Source organism: Phacochoerus africanus, chromosome 2 (genome assembly GCF_016906955.1).
Source record: "Phacochoerus africanus isolate WHEZ1 chromosome 2, ROS_Pafr_v1, whole genome shotgun sequence".
Classification (NCBI taxonomy): Eukaryota; Metazoa; Chordata; class Mammalia; order Artiodactyla; family Suidae; genus Phacochoerus; species Phacochoerus africanus.
The window spans coordinates 82,554,827-82,577,383 of NC_062545.1; the positions used below are offsets into that span (position 1 = coordinate 82,554,827).

The 22,557-nt window shown below is 37.5% G+C and overlaps 1 protein-coding gene across 1 annotated transcript in view; it reads left to right on the forward strand.

Moving 5' to 3' along the window:
* SNAP91 (synaptosome associated protein 91) overlaps positions 1 to 22,557 on the forward strand; it is a 156,409-nt gene that overhangs the window by 38,619 nt on the left and 95,233 nt on the right. Inside the window, exons 3-7 of the mRNA XM_047763139.1 lie at positions 7,286 to 7,428; positions 8,489 to 8,564; positions 9,342 to 9,444; positions 11,933 to 12,026; positions 13,736 to 13,847. Coding sequence (XP_047619095.1) covers positions 7,286 to 7,428; positions 8,489 to 8,564; positions 9,342 to 9,444; positions 11,933 to 12,026; positions 13,736 to 13,847 — 528 coding nt within the window. The remainder of the gene's footprint in view (positions 1 to 7,285; positions 7,429 to 8,488; positions 8,565 to 9,341; positions 9,445 to 11,932; positions 12,027 to 13,735; positions 13,848 to 22,557) is intronic.

Genomic DNA, 22,557 nt, shown 5'->3' on the forward strand with positions numbered 1-22,557 from the left:
GATACCACACTACACATGTTATAATGGTAAAAAGTAAACTGAAACACTCATTACTTCAGGTAGGAATGTAACATGATGCAGTAATTTTGGAAGTAGTTTGGCAGTTTCTTAAATATTTGCTTCCAATTGACATTCTACTCCAGGGCAATTACCCAAGGGAAATTAAAGCATATCTCCATACAAATACTTATACACAAATGTTTACAGCAGCTTCATTTGTAACAACCAAAATCTGGAGTCACCTCAGATGTCCATCAGCAGATGAATGGAAAAATTTTGGCATGTCCATTTTGAAAGAATACACCTCACCTATGAAAATTAATGAACTATTGATCTATGAGGCAATACAGATGTCTCAAAATAATTATGCTGAGTGAAAGAAGCCAGACTTCCCCTACTCTACCCAAAGGAAATGAAAATTTAGAAAATACAAACCAGTGGATATTTACTGAAAACTAATTGGTGATTACTAAGGAACAGCAGGGGAGGCAAATGGGAAGGGATAGGAAGGAGGATTTAAAAAAGGGATGAAGGAAACCTTCAGGGTGATGGATATGTCCCTTTTCTTGATCTTGGTGCATGTTTGTGAAGACTTATCATGTACTTTAAGTACATGCAGCTTTTTGTATCTCAGTTATACTTCAATAAAACTGTATTTTTGGCCACACCTGCAGCATGCAGGAATTCCTGGGTCAGGGATCGAACCTGTGCCACAGCAGTGACAACGCTGGATCCTTAATTCACTAGGCCACCAGGGAACTCCAATAGAACTATTTTTTTAAACTGCCAGAACAATGCTAGTTCTGTCTGTCTGCTCAAGTTCAACTAAGACTGAATTCTCAGGAATTCAAATGTGATAGTTATTTAGCATTTAGAGTCTCACAATTTTCAAGAATATTTTTTCTGCATGTTTATCTCTTTGTTTTGTTTATTTTTTTTATTTCTTTACATGTAAATTCTTTATTTCATAAAGAGGTAAGCAATATAAACTCATATAAACTGCTGGTGACAATATAAATTGGTACAATCACTCTGTAAATACATTTCTTAATGTAAAATATGGACATAATCTGTAGCCTACCAGTTCTCTTTCTAGGTATGGACCAAGAATAGCAGCTCTGGAGTTGTTACTCCAGTGGCTAGGGTCACTGCTTTGGTGTGGATTTGGTCCCTGGCCCAGGAACTTCCGCATGCCACCGACACATCCAAAAAAAACAAAAAAAGAATAGCAGCTCTCAAACTGGTCTAAGGACTCCTTTGTATTCTTAAATTACTGAGTAATTTGAAGAGCTTTTGTTTTTAATTACATCTTTAGGTGTTTACATATATTAGAAATCAAAACAGAATATTGTTTAGAAACATTTTTCACTTTTAAATAACTGTAAGAAACATACTGACATGTTCACACAAATAATGCTTTTAGGGAGAATAATTTTTTTTCTATACAATTTATTTATTTATTTTTATTTTCCCACTGTACAGCAAGGGGATCAAGTTATCCTTACATGTATACATTACAATTACATTTTTTTCCCCACCCTTTGTTCTGTTGCAACATGGGTATCTAGACAAAGTTCTCAATGCTATTCAGCAGGATCTCCTTGTCAATCTATTCTAAGTTGTGTCTGATAAACCTAAGCTCCCGATCCCTCCCACTCCCTCCCCCTCCCATCAGGCAGCCACAAGTCTCTTCTCCAAGTCCATGATTTTCTTTTCTGAGGAGATGTTCATTTGTGCTGGATATTAGATTCCAGTTATAAGTGATATCATATGGTACTTATCTTTGTCTTTCTGGCTCATTTCACTCAGTATGAGATTCTCTAGTTCCATCCATGTTGCTGCAAATGGCATTATGTCATTCTTTTCTATGGCTGAGTAGTATTCCATTGTGTATATATACCACCTCTTCCGAATCCAATCGTCTGTTGATGGACATTTGGGTTGTTTCCATGTCCTGGCTATTGTGAATAGTGCCGCAATGAACATGCGGGTGCATGTGTCTCTTTTAAGTAGAGTTTTGTCCGGATAGATGCCCAAGAGTGGGATTGTGGGGTCATATGGAAGTTCTATGTATAGATTTCTAAGGTATGTCCAAACTGTTCTCCATGGTGGCTGTACCAGTTTACATTCCCACCAACAGTGCGGGAGGGTTCCCTTTTTAGGGAGAATAATTTTTTTCCAAACCAAAGTGAGAAAAGTGGTATCATTGTATGCTTTCACAGATTGCGTTAGTATCTTGCTTGGTAGAAGATGGATGTTCATATTTGTTTCTATGTTCAGTCTATTGGGATATATTGTCTTAATTGAAGTATATGAAGAAAATATTGCCTCACACAGATATATGTTTGGAAAAGAGAGACTTTTCAGATAATTTTGGATATGCTTTGATACTTCACCGTAACTCTCTAAGTGATAGTTTCTTAAATTTAAGTTGCAGTATTGAATCTAAAACCACGTTAATGACCTTTTTCTACTCTGTTGCATTAAAATCCCTTTGAGAGTAGAAAAAAGTCAATCTTGGAATTCCTGTCGTGGCTCTGTGGTTAGCAAATCCGACTAGGAACCTTGAGGTTGAGGGTTTGATCCCTGGCCTTGCTCAGTGGGTTAAAAGATCTGGCATTGCCGTGAACTATGGTGTAGGTTGCAGACACGGCTCGGATCCTGCGTTGCTGTGGCTCTGGCGTAGGCCGGCGGCTACAGCTCCGATTCGACCCCTAGCCTGGGAACCTCCATATGCCGCAGGAACAGCTCAAGAAAAGGCAAAAAGACAAAAAAAAAAAAGTAAATCTGTACTTCAAATAGGGTGAGTAGACTTTGTAACATCATGGACTAGTCATTTGAAAAGTATTGGCCCAGGTGAATTATTCACATCTTCTAAATGTTGATACTTTATTATATAATATCAAAAAATAATATTCATTAGTATCACCAACAGTCTCATCAGAAAAGTCTCAAAGCACTAGAAAGCTGTCATGCTTATCATGGCAGACATAAATTTTCTGAAATTCTAATTCATACTTGAAAGATTGAATTTTATGGCAACCAGTACTGTCATTTGTTTTATTTACAGGCTCACTTTATTTTTTAAAAATTTTTATATAATTTTTGTTTTTTCCATTATCACTTTATTTTTGAGAAATAACAGTTGAATACTGCATCTGAATCATGATGGTTTGAAATCTTCCATTCATTCTTTCAAGTAAAAACAGTGGTCTATGAAAAAAGTTAGTTGAGCCCACCATTCAGGCATACAATTACGTTTCCTTGAGACAGATTTAGCTATTTGTTAGGCATCAGAAGGGTCTTATACAATTTCCCATTTGGGGATAGAACAGGGTCAGCAAACATTTTTTGTAAAGGGTCAATGAGTGTTAGGCTTTGTAGACCACTGAACTGAATTTGAGTTGTAACAATTCAGCTACGTAATAGCAGTGTGAAAACAGCCTAGACAATATGTAAACAAATGGGTCTGACTGGGTACCATTCGAATTTTATTTACAAAATCAGGAAGCAGACCAGGTTGGCCCCGCAAGCTAGCCCTAACATAGAGTAGATGAGTGTATTAAGATTAAGTAATAAAATTAATAACTTACTGTTTCACCTCAGACATGCTTCTCTGTAGTATCATTCTGCCATCATTCTCCCTCCACTCAAGACCACTCATCCTTATCTCTCTGCATTGTGTAACCCTCCTCTCTGATGCTAATCCCAACCTCTGAGCCCTGGATTGTATTTATCCTGCCTCGAGAACTTCCCGAGGAAGAAATTACCTCTCCTTTTCAAACTCATTTCTCTCTTATTTTATTTTTAAGGTTTTATAGTTGATTTACAATGTTGTGATAATTTCTGCTGTACAGCAAAGTGGTTTGGTTCTACATATGCATACATACATTCTTTTTCAGATTCTTTTCCCATATAGGTTATCACAGAACATTGGGTAGAATTCCCTGTGCTATACAGCAGGTCCCTTTTGGCCAGTCAACCCATATACCTCAGTGTGCTCTGCCAGTCCCAAACTCTCAGTCCCCCCCTCCCCTACCTGTTTCCTTTGGTGACCCAAAGTTTGTTTTCAGAGTCTGTGAGTCTGTTTTTGGTCTGCAAATAAGTTCATTTGTATTATTTTTAAAGATCTCATATATAAGTGATATCATATGATGTTTGTCTTTCACTGTCTGACTCAAATTCATCTGTTTTTGACTTTTTCTTCTTGATCTCAAAAATAGGCATAAATGTCACCCATCTTTAACCCATAAAAAGCCTTCCTTTGATCCTCTCCTCCCCTCCCAGTGTATGCTTGGACTTTATTTCCTTTACATGGCAGCAATCTCCTCGCTGTCCATTCTATTCTTAGGGTTCTATTTGCTAGGACTTTCTGCAGTGTTTGATGCCAGTGGTACCTGATTGCTTCATGACTTTTTTTTAAAGCTCTGTTCTTAATTGGTTCAGTAATTTAATTTTCCTGAACTTCTCTTTACCATTCTGATTCTTCTTTCATGCAGTTTTCTTCCAGTCATCTTCAATGTTGGTCTTTCTTGGTTTCACTTCTTATTTTCTTACAGATATAATGTTCATTGTTCTCTATATGATCTGACTTACTTCTACTTGTATGATCTCAGCTCCCATATCATTGATGATGACACCCAAATTTGTATCCATGCCAAGTGTTTCTTCTGACCTTTAGAACATGCTTCCAGTCCACCATCAGACATCTCAGCTTAGAGTTCCAACAGCACCTTCATATGTATCAGGTCCAAAATGGTTTTTATCTCCCTCGAAACCAACTTTCCTCCTCTTTCAGTAAAAAGCAGTTCCTCGGCCCCAAACTAGAAATCTGGAATTATTTAAGATTCCTTCTCCTTTCATCTCGAATATCCATGTGCTCACCTGCAAATCCCCATCAGCTGTACCTCCTAAATATATTTTTACTGCATTCATCATCTCCCTCAAGTTTCACTGCCTTTTCATTAGTTCACCTTTATCTCCTCTCTGGCTCTCACCCAGGCTTTCTAACTTGCCTTTGTCCTATCTTCTAGGATAGCTTTCCAGGCAGAGGTGATTGTTCTTTGCTTTGTGCCTTTTCTTACCATACAGGTAATATTTAGTATTTGCCAGGTAATGTTATTGACTGTAAAAGAATCTTATTGGGACTTTCCTACTGAAAGACTTCCAGGGGCTCCCCTTGGTACTCAGGGTGAAGTTGAGGTTGAAGTTCACACATGAAGCCATGTGAGATCCTTCATTGGCCCTTCCCTGGCTCTCAAGTTGGCCTCTGAGGGTTTCACACTTTGCACACTTGCTAAAAACGTCATCACTCTCCTCCCATGTCTGAATTTAGGGTCCCACTCAACTCTTTCCTCCCCATGGAGTCTTTCCTAACACCCCGCTATGTTCTCACAATGCAGTGTCTGGATAACAGTATTTACAAATGATTATTTTGGGTGCATATTTTGTTCAGACCCTTTGCAATCTTTATTTTACTTAATTTTTATTATAGTTGACTTATAATGTTCCATCAATTTCTGCCGTACAGCAAAGTGATCCAATTATATATTTATATAAATTCTTTTTTTCATATAGTCCTCCATCTTGTCCCATCACAAGTGATTAGATATAGTTCTCTGTGCTATACAGCAGGATCTCATGGCTTAGCCACACCAAATGCAATAGTTTGCATCTACTAGCCCCAAATTCCCAGTCCAGTCCACACCCTCCCCCTCAACAACCACAAGTCTGTTCTCCATGTCTACAGATAGGTTCATTTGTGCCATATATTAAATTCCAGATATCTTTATAATAACCCTGAAAGGGAAAGGTAGTAATTATTATTCCCGTGTTAGAGATGAGGGCCTGTATGGAAGATGTATTAAGTAATTTGCTTGAAGTTGCACATCTAGACAGGGGCCGAGCTTGGCCCTCCACCTCTTTCTGCTCTATCATTCTGCCTCTTTTTACTCTTCTAAGGATCTCTTTATTATCTGAACATGTATTCATCTCCTCTGAGAAACAATACATTTCCATATCATCAGGTCAATAAATAAAGGAACAGAAGAACTTGTGACTGACACAGTTTCAAATGTAAAGCAGTCCCATGATATAATCTCAGAAAGCAATGTTATAGCGTAATGATTTGCCTTTTTCAAAGAGCTGTTTGTTTATATATCAGGTAAAGTATTTTGGTGTTTGTACATTTTGCTCAACACATACTTACTGTGCTCAGTGTTCTCTGAAGCCCTGCTCAGTAAACAGATGTTGCCATGACTATTTCCATCCTAGGGAAGCTTTGGTCTGGAACCTGCGGTGGCTCCACATCTAATGTGGACAGGCAGCAGGAATAAAATGCCTCAGATTTTAAAGCAGAGGAAGGTCCCATGGGACTGCATTCACATGGGACCAGGAAAGATGTCCTGAAGGAAAATATCGAGGGAGGCCTGTTTGAGGGGATAAGATGTTTAAAATAAAGTAAGAAACAAACCTTGTTTTGTTCATTTATAATTCATATCAATTATTGATACTTTTTAGTTGTAGCATTAAGAACTATTTCAGTGACAGTATCAATTTTTAAAACATTTATTGTAAAATAAAGAAATGCATAAAACAAAGGTCTGGCTTAATGAGGACTGAGTGTGGATTTTAAGTGAGGAACAGGATGGCTTTGTCTTTGCCTTTGTTGTTGGAATTTCCTGGACTGGGTATCACCTGCAGTTCTCTGCTGGGCAGGTGTGGCCAGAGAGGTCCTGTGGTTTCCTTGGCCTGAAGAGGTCATCTCGCGTTGTTGAAAGTACCTTTCCTAAGTCCATACCGCCCCCACTGTGGCTTAGCTTCTCTTCTTTAGGCCATGACTTTTGTTGCCTCAGCTAACATTTTGGTAGTGCACGTTGTTTCTGAATTCTAGGCGGCCCCTCTTGGACACTAAATACATTTTTTCATGCCCCCTGGAATTGTAATGGGTAGATGTGGACAGTGAATATATTAGAAAGATTGACTCTCTTATAAATTCAGGTCAAATCATAGTAATTGAATGCATGTATGATGTTCTGTGAAAGCTTAGATGGCTATGATGGAATTCTTTCCTCTTTTGCAATTTGCTCTCATTTCTGCCATTTACATGACAAGTGTGTTTATTAGTGTCCATCAAAATTAAAATCCAAGGGAAGTAGGCTTGAAGATAGAATGTTTCAAAAAAATACATTTATGTTATTGCCTTCAAATGGTGAAGGCATAAGTGTCTGCATGTTTGGGACATTGTGCTAAGAGTGTCATTGACCGAAATCTTCTGTTCTCATAGACTTGATCCAGGCTACCAATGAGACCAATGTTAATATTCCTCAGATGGCGGACACGCTCTTCGAGCGGGCAACAAACAGTAGCTGGGTGGTTGTATTTAAAGCTTTAGTCACAACACATCATCTCATGGTGCATGGAAATGAGGTAAACTACAGAAACATTTACTTTTCTGGCAGGGGAGGGAGACTGGTGATGACTTACCAACCTTTGAGCTTCCACTAATAGAAAAATAGAGGAAATATATGGTTCAAAGTCTCTGGAGTGCAGTTTTAATCTTCTCTTTAGCTATCTTCCAGAAAAGTGTTGTTAGACATTTTCTTAGAGATATCGAAGTGTTAAATATGTATATACCCTGTAAACATATTCATGGACAAAAATGTTAGGAGAAAGGAACAAGAAAATTATTCTTCCAGTTGGAAATATTCCTTTGTGCCTCTGTGTAAAAGTTGCTTTCATAAAAATGTTGAATTTTGGAAAATATTGACCAACTATAAATTATCCAATTTATGCGGCAACCTCCTAAATCCTGTTAAATTGCAGTGGTTTTGTTATATGCAGAAATGAAAGATCATACAATTTAATTCTAATTCAGTAAGTATGATTCAGTCTTTTGTGTGTATGTGTCTTTTTAGGGCTGCTTCTACTACATATGGAGGTTCCCAGGCTAGGGGTCGAATCAGAGCTGTAGCCGCCCACCTACGCCACAGTCACAGCAGCACCAGATCTGAGCAGTGTCTGTGACCTACACTGCAGCTCATGCCAATGCCAGATCCTTAACCCACTGAGCAGGGCCAGGGATCGAACCTATGTCCTCATGGTGCTAGTCAGATTCGTTTCCACTGAGCCATGACAGGAGCTCCTGATTCAGTCCTTATTCCCTCTCAAGAGAAAACCAGCAGACTTGGATACTTTATAACTAGGCAAAGAAGATAACAATGAGAATTTATATATTTTTTAAAAGTAGCTCTAATGTCAGAAAGTATTTAAAGTAATGATTTTGATAATATTGATGTTAATTCTAATTTCTTAAAATTTTATTGAAGTTTAGTTGATTTACAATGTTTTGCTAGTTTCAAGTATAGAGCAAAGCGATTCATTTATACACACATATATATATGTATATTCTTATTCTTATTTTTCCATTATGATTTGTCACAGGATATTGAGTGTAGTTCCCTGTGTGATTCTAATGTCTGTTTTTCAGAGATTTATTCAGTATTTGGCCTCTAGAAATACACTATTCAATCTCAGCAATTTTTTGGACAAAAGTGGATCCCATGGTAAGGATACTATGTTTTATCATTTTCTTGCTGACATGTTTGATGCAGAATTTTTAATTTTTGAAGTAGGGTTACTCTTTCAAAATCATTGTTACTGATAGCTCTCTTGGCTATCTAAGAAAATTATAAAAGAAACTATATAGTTACTTTATAGGAACTTTAAAATAATTGTCAGCATATGAATATTATATTAATATTATGTTAATGAATTTGAATATTATATCAATTTTTTTTGTCTTTTTCAGTATTTACCTTAAAAAGTAACAGTGGGTTTGCTAGACCTATATCGTTTGTTTATGAAGGTGCAAAAGGCAATGAAATAAAAGATTCTTTCCCAATTAAAGAAAAGGGCCAGTGTTACGTGATTTTTTTGTAAATTGATAGAATTTGAACTGCAGTCATTTGTTCATTCATCACATTTGCTGATTGCCTATTATGTTTAAGGCAGGCTCACCAAGCAAGTGGGTACTTCTTGGATAGCTCTGTGGATAAAGTCTGGAACAGGCTGTTATTTAAACAGTGAACAAAAATGTAAGGGAAAAATCAGAAAAGACAGTCTGCTTGAGGATGGTAGCATAACAAAAATGAGTAGTCTTAGAATGTCTCATGCCAAAAGTACTTTTGCCTAAAGTAGGATTTTAAGTGAGGCCTGTGGCATACTTACTGACCTCATCTTAGAATTATTTACATTTAAGGAGTTTTTAAAAACTGGTATTAAGAAAAGCGCAATTGAAGGTATTTTATTAATTAGTTTTATTTTCTCTGGCTCTCCCCCAGGTTATGATATGTCTACCTTTATAAGGCGCTATAGTAGATATCTGAATGAAAAGGCTTTCTCTTACAGACAGATGGCATTTGATTTTGCCAGAGTGAAGAAAGGGTATGTTTTTTTTCTTCTTCTTCTCATATTTGTTTGGGGAGAATAAGTCTTTGAGGCATACTTGGTTTATCTTAACTAAGTTTACCTGCCAACTAATTTTGATCATGGAGGCCCAGTTTTCAATCCCCTAAAAGAGAAGCTCAATTAATAATATGGAAATCAACCTTGAGGTTGCCATATGTGTTACTATATTTATATTTTCATTCAGAAAATCTGATTTGCTTCCCAGGGTTGACATGGTATAACATTTTATTTGTTAATCAGTTCAAAATTATTGAATACATATATACTTTTAAATAATTTTAAATGGAGAGAATTTAAACAAGGTTCATTTAAAAGTACAGTGGCTGTAGTTGATAATGTTATTTCAGTGTGGTTTTTTTCTTTTTAATTTCATTTTTTTTCTATGGCCACACCCATGGCATATGAAAGTTCCCAGGCCAGGGATTGAATCTGAGCCATAGTTGCAACCTACACAGCAGCTGTAGCAATATCTGATCCTTTAACCCATTGTGCTGGGCCAGGGACCTGAGCCACTGCAGTCAGACTTCTTAACCGACTCACTATGGCAGGAACACTTCAATGTGTTTTGTTTTTTTTTTTAAATGTTATTTATTTATTTATTTTGTCTTTTGTTGTTGTTGTTGTTGTTGCTATTTCTTGGGCCGCTCCCGCGGCATATGGAGGTTCCCAGGCTAGGGGTCGAATCGGAGCTGTAGCCTCCGGCCTACGCCAGAGCCACAGCAACGCGGGATCCGAGCCGCATCTGCAACCTACACCACAGCTCACGGCAACGCCGGATCGTTAACCCATTGAGCAAGGGCAGGGACCGAACCCGCAACTTCATGGTTCCTAGTCGGATTCGTTAACCACTGCGCCACGACGGGAACTCCATCAGTGTGTTTTTGATTGAAGTGCAGCTGAGCTGTGTATGTGGCGTAGATCTATTTTGGGGCTAATATTGACCTACTATTATACACACACACAAACACACATGCACACATACCGTGATTGAACTAATCATTAATACTAACCATTGATTAGGAAAACCTCACTGAAACAGAAACACTTGCATTTAATTCATAATTACCATTTATTTCCCTCTGAATAGTTTTTTGAGTTTAGAAGTATACAGCCACAAATCTAGGCAAATCTTCTATCTGTTCCTAACTGGAAATAATGGAAACATGTTGTAGAAAGTTTAGTATTTTAGTCTCAAGAATCCACACAAAAAGGTTCAACTCTCTTTTCTAACAGCTGATCTAAACTTAGCTTCTAACTACCTTTTTTTTTTTTTTTTTAAATCATAGTGGTGAAAAATATAAACTTACCTATTCAAATAAGTTTCTTGTGGGTGAGCATTTTATGAAATCTAGGTTTTGACTTCATCCCCAACTTATTAGAGATGCTGCTAGTTCATGCTCCTGTCCCAGCTGGATGATGACCTCTCCACAGCCTTCTTAGAAGCTTGTATACCCTGTATGGGCACAGAAAGGCACTTTGGGATGCTGTCCTTACCATTGGAGTGGGAGAGACCCCAAAAGCTGCCATTAGCCCGTTCACATGACCTGGGCATTTCATTGCCGTAACCTGTTTCAGTCCTGCTGTTCCTTGGCCATCCCTGGAGGAGGCCTGTGAGTGGGTCCAGGGTCCATTACCCCTCTGACGCCCCCTTCAGCTCTAATCTCAAGTCTCATTCTCCCCAGCTGCTGAACTGCATCTTGTTTCAGCCAAGCTGCAAATCAGAATGCAGTTTTCTTTACCTGATGGATAATAATATCCATTCTGTTCCCAGTCCCGTAGGTTTTGAAGGCTTCCAAGACAAATTTTCTCTCTCTCTCAAAAAGAAACAAACTGAGGTTTAGGAAGCCTGTATTTTGTTTTGTTTTGTTTTGTTTCCAATTGAAGTATAGTTGATTGATGGTGTTGTGCCAATTTATGCTGTCATCAAAGTGACCCAGTCACTTTTCTTATGTTATCTTCCATCATGGTCTACCCTAAGAGATTGAATATAGTTGCCTGTGCTTATCCATTCTAAACATAATGGTTTGCATCTACCAATCCCAAACTCCTGGTCCGTCCCACTCCCTCCCCACCCACCCCTTAACAACCATAAGTCTGTTCTCTATGTCTGTGATTTGGTTTAGGATACCTGTATTTTAAATACTACTATTTTTTGTTATTAACATAGAAAAATCCATTCAGAAATTCAGCTGGCCCCTTTTATCCAGAGGGCATTGCTTTCTTCCTGAGGGCAGTGTGGAGAAAGCATTACCTGTGTGGTTGAGAAATGAGAGTGAGTCAGGAGGATTATAGAAGTAGGGGAACCAGCCACAGCCTCGGGAACCAGCCACAGCTTCTTCCCACCCCAAAAAACATCCCACAAGGCAGTAGAGGGGAGACAGCTCGGAACAATGCACATGGTCTTGAATTTTCCACATACAAGTAAGTTTTACCTTTTCCTTTTTTTTTTTAATTTTAATTGTAGGGCTGATGGTGTCATGCGAACCATGGCTCCTGAAAAGCTGCTGAAGAGTATGCCCATCCTACAGGGACAGATTGATGCCCTGCTGGAATTTGACGTACGTATCTCATCAGAAAATTCTTCTTACACAATCGGTATTGCTTTTTATTGGAAGGTGGGCCACTGATAAAGAATTTCCCCATGAAACAGACTTAGAGATGAATTCATTGAACGCTTAGTGTGGGCTGTTGGTGCAGTGGAGAGGATTTTGATTGCCCTGTTTGCCAGGTGTTAACCTAAGTTATGGAAACCTAGGAGTGGTGCATTCCTGGAACACCATGTTCCAAGCAGGAGGATGGCCTCCTGTTTGTTTGACAGGATAAAGTAGCTGCAAAAGGCTCATCCCAGCAGCTAAATGACAACCTGCTATTAGAAATCATTTTATCTAGAGTGCTTGCATGACAGCATCCACTGAAGAGAACTGTTTTTGTTTTGCTGTGGTCCTTCTTCCTGACAAAGCCAACCTGCCTTGTTTCTTAAAACCACACCTGTATCTTGACTATGGTGGCAGATGCACTAATTCACTCACATATGATAAGATTATCTAAATACACACACAAACAAGTAGAACTGGGGAGATCTAAGTGAGATTGGTACATTCTGTCAATAGCTGTATTCTGGATGTGACAGTGTACTATAGTTCTACAAGATGCTACCTTTGGGAGAAACTGGTAAATAGTACATGGGATCTCTATATTTTTTACAGTTGCATGTGGATTTTCAGTTATTTCAAAATAAAAAATGGTGGTAGTTCCCTGGTACCCTAGCAGTTAAGGATTCAGTGTTGTTCAGTGGCAAGGGTTCAGTTCCTGGCCTGGGAACTTGGGGTCCCCATGCGTGGGCATGGTCGAAAGAAAAGTTTAACAAAAGTTTCATATGATTCATGAAAATAAAATATTCTGACATGCAGGAAGATTTTTAACTCATGTTGTTAGCTTTCATCTATTTGATACTTGCCTAAAACAAAAATTTTCCTCAAATATTCTTAAAATTGCTAAGATTATATAATTTAGTCTGTCACTGAATCCTAGTCATAGACTCCTGTGAAATTTCAGTAAAAGCAGAAAACCAGCTTAGTGGTGGTTTTTTTGACAGATTTTATAGTAAGGACTTCACTAGGTATGTATGGAATTACTTCTCTTAACTTTTTTTTTCTTTTTATTCCTTCATTTTCTATGCTTTCCTTACCCTTCATGATGGTACTGCCTTAATTAATGGAGGAAAGAAGTCATAAAAGCAAAAAGAGCAGAGGTTGAGGAGTTGGAAACAGGGATCTGGGAATGAAGAGAAATTATTCTTCTTTGTGTTGGTGATTAGAGTGAATGCTATGAGTCTCAAGAATTAATTTAGGGGTAAGGTGTCCGTTCCCGAAGCAGCACTTCCTCTTTCAGCCACTCTGGGCCCCTGGAGCCTGAGCCAGGGGCCCATGTAAAGACCATTACATGGGGGAAAGGGAAGAATGTAGTATGACATAGTAAAAGCAACAAGAGGCCAGGTGTTCAGAAGATGGATTTGATTGATCTATGGATCATTGATCTAATAGAATGAATATATGTCTTATCATTGATAGGACTGACTTCATTGAGTTCAGTTGAAACAACAAAAAAAAAGAAAGTCCATCTTTTGCTATTTTTAGGGTTACTCAAGCGGTTTTACAACATTGCCTATGAATTTGTAGTATTCATTTGAGACATTTTAATGTTCCCTGAGAAAAAATTGTCATTTGATAACATGCAGTTAACCTATGAAATTTTCATCTTTTTCTAGGTACATCCAAATGAGCTAACGAATGGTGTCATAAATGCTGCATTTATGCTTCTTTTCAAAGACCTTATCAAACTTTTTGCTTGCTACAATGACGGAGTTATTAATTTACTTGGTAGGTAGAACTACTGAATGGTGTTTGTGAATAGACATGGTATCAGAATGCAAAGATTTGGATATTTCAGCTTTCATAAGATATCTAAATACATGACTTATTCAGGTGACATTTCTCTGTGTATTTTTTTCCCAGATTTATACTGCTCTTTATTGCATTTACTATTTCTCTAATATTATTATCTGCTGATACACATTTCAACATTTCTTTTTTTTTTTACTTTTTTTATGTTTTTTTTTTTCCTGCTGTACAGCATGGGGATCAAGTTACTCTTACATGTATACATTTTTTCCCACCCTTTGTTCTGTTGAAATATGAGTATCTAGACATAGTTCTCATTGCTACTCAGCAGGATCTCCTTGTAAATCTATTCTAAGTTGTGTCTGATAAGCCCAAGCTCCCGATCCCTCCCACTCCCTCCCCCCCCCCATCAGGCAGCCACAAGTCTATTTTCAAAGTCCATGATTTTCTTTTCTGTGCAAAGGATTGTTTGTCCCCTATATTAGATTCCAGATATCAGTGATATCATATGGTACTTATCTTTGTCTTTCTGATTCATTTCACTCAGTATGAGAGTCTCTAGTTCCATCCATGTTGCTGCAAATGGCATTATGTCATTCTTTTTTATGGCTGAGTAGTATTCCATTGTGTATATATACCACTTCTTCCGAATCCAATCGTCTGTTGATGGACATTTGGGTTGTTTCCATGTCCTGGCTATTGTGAATAGTGCCGCAATGAACATGCGGGTGCATGTGTCTCCTTTAAGTAGTTTTGTCCGGATAGATGCCCAAGAGTGGGATTGTGGGGTCCTATGGAAGTTCTATGTATAGATTTCTAAGGTATGTCCAAACTGTTCTCCATAGTGGCTGTACCAGTTGACATTCCCACCAACAGTGTAGGAGGGTTCCCTTTTCTCCACAACCCCTCCAGCACTTGTTATTTGTGGACTTATTAATGATGGCCATTCTGACTGGTATGAGGTGGTATCTCATGGTAGTTTTGATTTGCATTTCTCTTATAATCAGCGATGTTGAGCATTTTTTCATGTGTTTGCTGGCCATCTGTATGTCTTCCTTGGAGAACAGTCTATTCAGGTCTTTTGCCCATTTTTCCATTGGTTGGTTGGCTTTTTAGCTGTTGAGTTGTATAAGTTGTTTGTGTAGTCTAGAGATTAAGCCCTTGTCTGTTGCCTCGTTTGACACTATTTTGTCCCATTCTGTAAGTTGTCTTTTTGTTTTCTTTTTGGTTTCCTTTGCTGTGCAAAAGCTTTTCAGTTTGATGAGGTCCCATGGGTTTATTTTTGCTCTTATTTCTGTTGCTTTGGGAGACTGACCTGAGAAAACATTCATGATGTTGATGTCAGAGAGTGTTTTGCCTATGTTTTCTTCTAGGAGTTTGATGGTGTCCTGTCGTATATTGAAGTCTTTCAGCCATTTTGAGTTTATTTTTGTGCATGGTGTGAGGGTGTGTTCTAGTTTCATTGCTTTGCATGCAGCTGTCCAGGTTTCCCAGCAATGCTTGCTGAATAGACTTTCTTTTTCCCGTTTGATGTTCTTGCCTCCCTTGTCAAAGATTAATTGACCATAGGTGTCAGGGTTTATTTCCGGGTTCTCTATTCTGTTCCATTGGTCTGTCTGTCTGTTTTGATACCAGTACCACGCTATATTGATGACTGTGGCTTTGTAGTATTGCCTGAAGTCTAGGAGTGTTATGCCTCCTGCTTGGTTTTTGTTCCTCAGGATTGCTTTGGCAATTCTGGGTCTTATGCTGTTCATATAAATGTTTGGATTGTTTGTTTTAGTTCTGTGAAAAATGTCCTGGGTAATTTGATAGGGATGGCATTGAATCTGTAGATTGCTTTGGGCAGTATGGCCATTTTTACAATATTGATTTTTCCAATCCAGGAACATGGAATATCTTTCCATTTCTTTACATCTTCTTTAATTTCTTCGATTAAAGTTTTATAGTTCTCGGCATAGAGGTCCTTTACCTCCTTGGTCAGGTGTATTCCGAGGCATTTGATTTTTTTGAGGTGCAATTTTAAAAGGTGTTGTATTTTTGTATTCCTTTTCTACTATCTCATTGCTGGTATACTTATGTCAAGATCAAGTTCAGGGAATGGAAAGCCCCCTAGATGTTTTTAGCGGAAGAGGATTTCATACAGTGATTTTGGTGCCTGCAAAATTTTGGAGTGACTGGAGGAGCAGGTTCTAGGCTTTGCCACTTAGACTAAGTCCCGTAAGGATAAATAACTGTTCCACTGTGCTGACAACAACATCTGATGCTACTCCTGGAGATGTTTGTGTTTTGATGTAGTTTCATATGTCCTCCCCATATTTCCTTCAACATAAAGGAAAAATCAGATGTACCTACTGCTTGAAGTTTGGCCTATGCTAAAAGATGTCTTTCTACTGACAAGGTCAGCCCTTTCTGAACTATAATGATTCAGCAAACCACTTCTAACTGGTGCCAGTATGAGAAAACATCTTTAAACCAAGCTTTAATTCTCCTTTCCCTCTGTCTGCCAGCCATAGGAATCTCCCCAAAGGCCATAGGCATGATTTGAGGGAAGAAATAGCAACACAGATGTAGGTATACTGGGAGTGTGAGCCATCTGTTCATAGAACCTACATGGGTGTTTCAGCACTGCTTGAGACTGATCTCTTATGTTACCACCTCTGATTGATGATGAAGTGTATTCTTGCTCTTGTCAAGCTTTGTGATTTGGTGTATTAGATACCACTTGAGGTCTTAAGATCAATCACTTGGTATTCTATAGTCAGAAGCTCAGTCTCTAGAAGCAAGGCAAGAGCAGTTCTTCCAATGGAGATAGTTTCTGTCTGAAAAAGACAGGGTGCTGCTCAAAAGCACTAGAGGCTTCTATTGTATTTTCCTTTTGGAGGGTGCCAGCACCGTTGTGCAGCATTTGGATCTGCTGCAGGCACTTTGAGTACCTTTAGATCTGCAGGAACAAAGGCCTGCGTGGCACCACTTGGGAGCAGTTGCAGAGTCTTCCTTTGATCTCGGCTCTACTTGTGTCTGACACCATAACCTGACACCCTATTTAAAGCAGGACATAACTGTGTTGTATATGTTACCTCCAAAAGCAAAAAAGCTATGCAAAACTTTTGCCTGCCTTTTAGTTGTAGGAGTGCAATGTGAAGCAACATGTCTTTCATTTGGAGAGGACCTTGGGACCCATGGAAACTTCATTGAGGTAGCAGGTCCCTGAACTCTCCATGGTCTCCTACCCTTTGACATGCATGAGACTTATTAAGGCACCTAGCATACCTGAAATTTTTGCCCACTCACTGCAAGTCTTCCTGATGGTATCAAATGATATCCAGGAGCATTAGGACAGCCAGCAGGGTTGATATCCTTGAAATAAGACAGTTAGCGTGTACTGGCATCCTTGCCAGATGAAAGCAAACTACTCCTGGTGAGTTCTGTTTATGGGGATAGATGTAAAAGAAACAGCTCCTTTGACAGATGCCTATCAGCTGTCAGGAACAGTGCTGATTTTCTGCGTGAAAAGAGGACACATCTGGATCTTTGCAAGGAGGAGTCATCACCTGATTAAGTTTACTGAAACCTGCTGTTGGTCTCTAAAAGCCTTTTATCTTTCACACAAACCAGATATTCAAGTTAACTGGGAATAGGATGGAATTGCTACCCTGGATCTTTGCAGAGATCAAAAAACCAATGTGGGGATTCTGCTAATTTCAAAGTATTTCTGTTCCATTTATGTATCTGGGAAACTGGGGAAATAACCAAGGATTGTTTATGCACCCACTGGATCTAATTTTTTTTTAAATCTACTATCTCCAAAAAGCCTCCCTCACATTAGTAGAATGTATAGTGACATTCTGGATCTCCAGAGAGTAGAATTGACTAACAGTGCATGTCCCTGAAAACTCTGGGTATGTCCCTTTCCCCTGAGCATAGTCACTCTAAGAAAGGTCCCCTTGAAGAAGAGTAGGAATAAATGCTTTTGGCAGGATTTCAAGGCTCTTGCTCAAGACCTTCTGGAGGGCTTATTAAAAATCAGGTTGCTGGACACTAACTCAGAGCTTCTAATGCAGTAGGTCTGGGGTAGGACCTGAGAATTTGCATGTCTACTGGGGACCTGGTGCTTAGGCTGTTGGTCTGGGGGACTTCAGTTTGGGATTTGCTTCATTTTGGGAATCATTGAGCCACTCCAGGATGCTTAGGCCAGGATTTTGAATTTGCTTGGAGCATGATCACCCAAATTAATGAATCATCAGTGATATCACAAAAACACAAACACCAAAAAACACAAAAGTCCTTCTTTCCTGTTTGGAGGCTCAGAGGCTTTAGAATATATTTGAATTCTCTAGATTTTTATATTAGGATTGCCAGGTTCGGGAGGAAAAAAAGTACAAGTTGCCCAATTCAATTTGTATTTATATCAACACAAATGCCATTGTTAGTAAATTCCGTGGACTATTTGAAACCTATTTATGCTAAAAATTATTATTTGCATTTAAAATTTATTACTGAAGTATAGTTGATTTATAATGTGCCAATTTCTGCTGGAAAAAGTGACTCAGTCATACATATGCAACATATATATATACACATTCTTTTTTTTAATATTCCTTTTCATCATAGTCTATCCCAGGAGATTGGATATAGTGCCCTGTGCTATACAGCAGGACCTCATTGCTTATCCATTCTAAATGTAATAGTTTGCATCTACTCACCCTAAGCTCCCAGTCCATCCCACTCCCTTTCCCCTCCCCCTTAGCGACCGCAAGTCTGTTCTCTATGACTGTATGTTTCTGTTTTGTAGATAGGTTTATTTGTGCCATATTTTGGATTCTATGTATAAGTGATTATCATATGGTATTTGTCTTTTTCTGTCTGACTTACATCATTTAGTGTGATGATCTCTAGTTGCATCCATGTTGCTGCAAATGGCCTTATTTTGTTCTTTTTATGGCTGAGTAGTATTCCACTGTATATATGTACTGCATCTTAATCCATTCATCTGCCTATAGATATTTAGGTTGTTCCATGTCGTGGCTATTGTGAACAGTGCTGTTATAAACATAAGGGGGCATGTATCTTTTTGAATGAAAGTTTTGTCTCGGTATATGCCAGGGAGTGGGATTGCTGGCTTATATGGTTGTTCAATATTTAGTTTTCTGAAGAACCTCCATATTGCTTTCCATAGTAGTTATACCAATTTACATTCCCACCAACAGTATAGTTCTCTTTTCTCAATACCCTCTCCAGCATTTGTTATTTGTAGAGTCATTAATCATGGCCATTCTCACTGGTGTGAGGTGGTACCTCATTGTAGTTTTGATTTGCATTTCTCTAATAATTAGTGATGTTGAGCATTTTTCATGTACCTGCTAGCATGGTATGTCTTCTTCGGAGAAATGTCTATTTAGATCCTCTGCCCATTTTTCAATTGGGTTGTTTGTTTTTTTATTGTTGAATTATATCAGTTGTTTGTATATTTTGGAGCTTAAGCCCTTGTCTGTTGAATCATTTAAATATTTTCCCCTATTCCATAGATTGTATTTTCATTTTCTTCATGGTTTCCTTTGCTGTGCAAAAGCTTATAAATTTGATTTAGGTCCCATTGGTTTATTTTTGTTTTTATTTCTATAGTCTTGGGAGACTGACCTAAGAAAACATTTGTATGGTCAGTGTTGAAGAGTGTTTTGCCTATGTTCTCACCTAAGAGTTTTATGGTGTCTTGTCTTATGTTTAAGTCTTTAAGTCATTTTGAGTTTATTTTTGTGCATGGTGTATTCTAGTTGCATACATTTTTTCCAGTTTCCCCAGCACCACTTGCTAAAGAGACTTTTTCCCATTTTATATTCTTCCCTCTTTTGTTAAAGATTAATTGACCATAGGTATTTGGGTTTATTTTTAGGCTCTCTATTCTGTTCCATTGATCCATATGTCTCTTTTTGTTCCAATACCACACTGTTTTGATTGCTGTAGCTTTGTAGTGTTGTCTGAAGTGTGGGAGAGTTATGCCTCCTGCCTTGTTTTTTACCTCAGAATTGCTTTGGCAATTCTAGGTCTTTTATGGTTCCATATAAATTATTGAATTATTTGTTCTAGTCTGTGAAAACTATCATAGGTAATTTGATAGAGATCACATTAAATATATAGATTGCTTTGGGTAGCATGGCCATTTTAACAGTAAAATTCCTCCAACCCAAGAGCTGGGATATTTTCCATTTCTTTGAAGCATCTTTAATTTCTTTTATTAATGTTTTGTAGTTCTCAGCATATAAGGCTTTCACCTCCTTGGTCAGATTTATTCATAGGTATTTTTTGGTGCAATTTAAAAATGTATTGTATTTTTACATTTATTTTCTGATATTTCATTGTTAGTGTAAAAAAATGCAACCAATTTCTGAATATTAATTTTTTATCCTGCTACTTTGCTCAATTCATGTATCAAATTGAATAGTGTTTGTGTAGATTCCTTTATGTTTTTAATATGTAGTATTATGTCATCTGCATATAGTGACAACTATACCTCTTTCCTTCCAATTTGGATACCTTTTATTTCTTTCTCTTGTGTGATTGCTGTGGCCAGGACTTCCAATACTATGTTGAATAAAAATGGTGAGAGGGGGCATCTGTGTCTTGTTCCAGATTTTAGCAGGAAGACTTTCAGCTTTTCTCCATTGAATACTATATTGGCTGTGGGTTTGTCATAAATGGATTTTATTATGTTGAGATATATTCCCTTTATACCCACTTTATTAAGAGTTTTTATTATGAATGGATGTTGAATTTTGTCAAATGCTTTTTCTGCACCTTTTGAGATATGTGGTTTTTGACTTTTGTTAATGTTGTGTATTACATTGATTGATTTGCATATGTTGAATCATCCTTGTGAATTTGGGATGAAACCCACTTGGTTGTAGTGTATGATATTTTTTACATATTGTTGGATTTAGTTGGCTAAAACTTTGTTGAGGATTTTTGCACCTATATTCATTAAAGATATTGGCTATAATTTTCTTTTTTGGTAGTATCTTTGATTTTGGTATTAGGTTGATGGTGGCTTCATTGAATATCTTTGGGAGTGTTCCTCCTCTTCAGTCTTTTGGAAGAGTTTAAGAAGGATGGGTATAAGTTCTTCTTTGTATGTTTGCTAGAATTCATCTGTGAAGCCATCTGGTCCTGGGAGTTTTGTTTGTATGAGATTTTTTGTTACATACTCAACTTTTATTTCTAGTGATCAGTCAGTTCAAATTATCTCTTTCTTCTTGATTCAGTTTTGGTGGACTGGATATTTCTAGAAAGTCCATTTCTTCCAGGTTGTCGGATTTGTTGGCATGTAATTGTTCATAGTATTCTCTTATGGTTTTTTGTATTTCTTCAGTATCAGTTTAAATTTCTTTTTAATTTCTTATTTTGCTTATTTTGATTCTATTTTCTTCTTGGTGAACCTGGCCAATGGTTTGCCAATTTTGTTAACCCTTTGAAGAACCAGCTCTTGGTTTTATTGTTTTTTTCTTTTTTCTTTTTTTTTTGGATCTCTATTCTATTGATTTCCTTTCTGATCTTTATTATTTCCTTCCTTTTGCTGACTTTAGGTCTTGTTTGTTCTTATTTTTCTAATTCTTTTAGGTGCTAGGTTAGGTTGTTTGAGATTTTTCTTATTTTCTGAGGCAGGCCTGTGAACTTCTGCAAACTATTTTTGCAGCATCCCATGGATTTTTGTATGGTTATGTTTTCATTTTTGTTTGTCTCAAGGTGTTTTTTAATTTCCTTTCAATTTCTTCATTGACCCATTTGTTATTTAGTAGTATGTTGTTTAGTCTCTATGTAGTCAGTTTTTTCTGATTTCCTGTGGTTGATTTCTAGTTTCATGCCATTGTGGTCATAAGATATTTGAAATAATTTCTGTGCTCTTAAATGTTTTGAAGTTAGTTTTGTGCCCTAGTATACAGTCAATCCTAAAGAATGTCCCATGTGCACTTGAAAAGAATGTGTTTTCTGGGTTTTTTTTTTTTGGATGCAATGCCCTAAAAATATCAATTAAGTCCAACTCTTCTACTGTGTCATTTAAGATCTCTGTTGCCTTATTGATTTTCTATCTAGATCTTTCCATTGATCATTTGAGTGGGGTGTTAAAGTCTCATACCATTATTGTATTCCCATCACTTTAATGTCTGTTAGCATTGTTTTATGTGTTTGAGGGCTCCTATACTAGTGGCATATATGTTGATGAGTGTAATATCCTCTTTGTGAATTTATCCTTTTATCGTTAAACAGTGTCCTTCTTTTTCTTTCTTTATGGCCTTTGTTTTAAAGTCTATTTTGTCTGATGTGAGTATCGTGACTCCCACATTCTTGTCATTTCCATTTGCATGAAATATCCTTTTCTACCTCCTCACTTTCAATCTATATGTGTCCTTAGCCCTGAGGTGTGTCTCTTGTAGGCAGCATATTGTAGGCTCTTGTTTTTTAATTTAGTCTTCTACTCTATGTCTTTTAATTGGAGTATTCATTCCATTGACATTTAAGGTAATTATTGATAAATATGTATTTATTACAATTTTAAACCTTATTTTCCAGTTGATTCTGTTTCTCCTTTGTTCCTTTTTCTTTTTTTGGTTGGATGATTTTCTTTTATTTAATGTTTGTGTCCTTTTCTTTTTGGTTTTTGTGAATGTATTGTTTGTGATTTGTGGTTGCCTTG